Below are 2,242 nucleotides of genomic sequence, written 5' to 3'. Positions count from 1 at the left end.
CCATCTTCCCCGCTCTCCTTCCGCCTTCCCTCTAAGATGCATCCTCCTGCATCTAATTGTGGGAGAAGAAAGGAAATCCGCCTGCCTTCAACACGTCTCTCCACAGAGGTTCGAAAAACACACGTTATTTGTCTATGTTTTTAATGGAGTTCAAATTCGCATGACATAAATTGACGATTTGGAAGTGTACGATTCAGTGACATTTAGTACCATGGCCGGCATTCTGTCCCCGTTTTGTGTGTTACATGTTTAGTAGCGTGCAGAAAGTCAGTATGAACTTCTGTATTAAGAGACATGAAAAGAAGGGTGGCCTTGAACACTGTCCTTCTGCCAAATGCCGGGTTGACTTATAAGGAATGGAGCAGGTTTCAAAGCAAAGAATTGGATGCAATCGAATAATCATTTTCACATTCAACTAGTTTTCTTTGCAAGTGTTGATTGATTACCTCCACATTTAGATTGTTGATATTTGTATGCTCTTTCTTCTCTTTTAGGAGTTTTGTTTGCTTTGAAAGTTCTTAACAACCATTATTTCCCTGGAGGCTTTGTCAGCGTCATGGGCTTTCCTGTACCCAACAAATTCGCTTGTTGGGCAGAACTTGTGGCGATTCATTTAATGGTGCCGGGGTAAGTGTTTACTCTTAGAGAATACAAATGAAGAGCCCGATGTTCTATGGAGAAAGAATTGCAATAATAATGAGGTAACCAGTTGTGTTTTACAGTGAAATTTATTCTTTAATCATATGGACAGAATCGAGCTTAATGGTTTTAATGTCAGACATTCCCGAGTTTGAATCCTGTCACCTACTGTGCTGTGTAATTTTGGTGTACTTGTCTTATCTGAATTTCCGTCTCCTCACCTTTTAGGTAGGAATAAGACAACCCAAGATACAGATTTGAGGATCGAGATTAACCATCTTATCAGTTAATGAATTCTAACAATAATAATCCAAAGAGGCACATAGAAACCACGCGATTATAAGATTTAAAAAAAATCACATTGGATATCGGGCCAATGCCTTTAAGCCATTTTAGTTGTGAATTGTCTTGGCAATATAACTCTTTAAATGAAAGGCTTTACTCCCAACCTCGATATGTAAAATGGACCAAATCCTAACTGTTTGGGGTTGAAAGAAAGCATGGGGCCCCATTCCCTTCGCCTTAGCTCTCTGTTGCTGTGGCTGCCTCAGAGGTATCTCCATAGGACCCTAGGACTCCAAAGAACACAATTTGAGAACCATGACGTTTATGAATCTTTGACAGACGAGGATGAGGAAACTCAAGAAGTTGGGAGACTCATCAGACAGCTCCTGGTAGACACCGGACTGGTTAGGAAGGACTCAGACCTCCTGACTTCTGGCTGGTGCTTCTGCCTGGGGTGCTGCGCTTTTCCACTTTGGTTCCTTTTTCTGCTTTCTGTTTAGAAAAAGGATGGCGAATTGTGTTATTTTTCCACCTCTTTCACCGGCTTCACTCGTCTCAATCTGTATAAGGCAACTGGAAGCCCATGGTTTGTTTATTTTTACTCTGGGGACCTGGACACTGAAGAAAGGGATTTGCGATTTAGAAAGAAGGAAAGGTGATTTTCTCGCTGCTGGCTTTTTCAGACAGGAGTTTTTATTTTGCTTTTGGTTTGTGTGGATGTTGGGTGTTGTCCATCACTCGACAATATTCTCCTCGGGCCCAGCAGCCTCGAGTCCTTCTTAGATGCTAATTTCCCATCACGGGCAGCCATTGCCAGCTGGTCTGTAAAAGGCAGCGACGTGGCCACCAAACACCACTCATTTGCAACTGTATTGTTATTTTGTGACAGTTCCACAAAGAAAGCCTAACAAAATCTTCAAAGTTTTCTTTGAAAAGGGGTCCAGTAATGTGTTTGTCCCTTAACCGAACAGCCCTCTCTATACCTTGTCACTCATGGCTCCCTGACTTGCTTGATGTGACTCGCTTCTCAATGTAGATGAGACACTCTTGAATGTGACAGCAACACCCAACATTCATATGAAAATCACTCCCTTTGGTACTTGAACTTTTATTCTATAACGAATCCTTTGAATAGCAGAGCCTTTAATATTCTCATGCAACTATTTCTGAAGACTCCCATCATGCATTTTATTTTTTAGGGTCCCCCTTCCATGGAAAAGGCACGGTTGTATTTTCAGGCAGTATGCTTATTCTGCATTTAAGGACCTGGGAATTAAATGAAATTTCTTATCTTTGAAGTTTGAAAGGATAAATCTTT

The 2,242-nt window shown here is 41.3% G+C and overlaps 1 protein-coding gene across 2 annotated transcripts in view; it reads left to right on the top strand.

The window, feature by feature from the left end:
* RHBDD1 (rhomboid domain containing 1) overlaps positions 1–2,242 on the top strand; it is a 123,838-nt gene that overhangs the window by 25,616 nt on the left and 95,980 nt on the right. For both annotated transcript variants that reach the window (XM_011364069.2, XM_023532928.1), the window contains one exon: positions 495–627. In XM_011364069.2, the coding sequence (XP_011362371.1) occupies positions 495–627 (133 nt within the window). The remainder of the gene's footprint in view (positions 1–494; positions 628–2,242) is intronic.

This window comes from Pteropus vampyrus, unplaced genomic scaffold, assembly GCF_000151845.1.
Source record: "Pteropus vampyrus isolate Shadow unplaced genomic scaffold, Pvam_2.0 Scaffold93, whole genome shotgun sequence".
NCBI lineage: Eukaryota > Metazoa > Chordata > Mammalia > Chiroptera > Pteropodidae > Pteropus > Pteropus vampyrus.
This window is presented reverse-complemented; position numbering and strand designations above follow the sequence as displayed.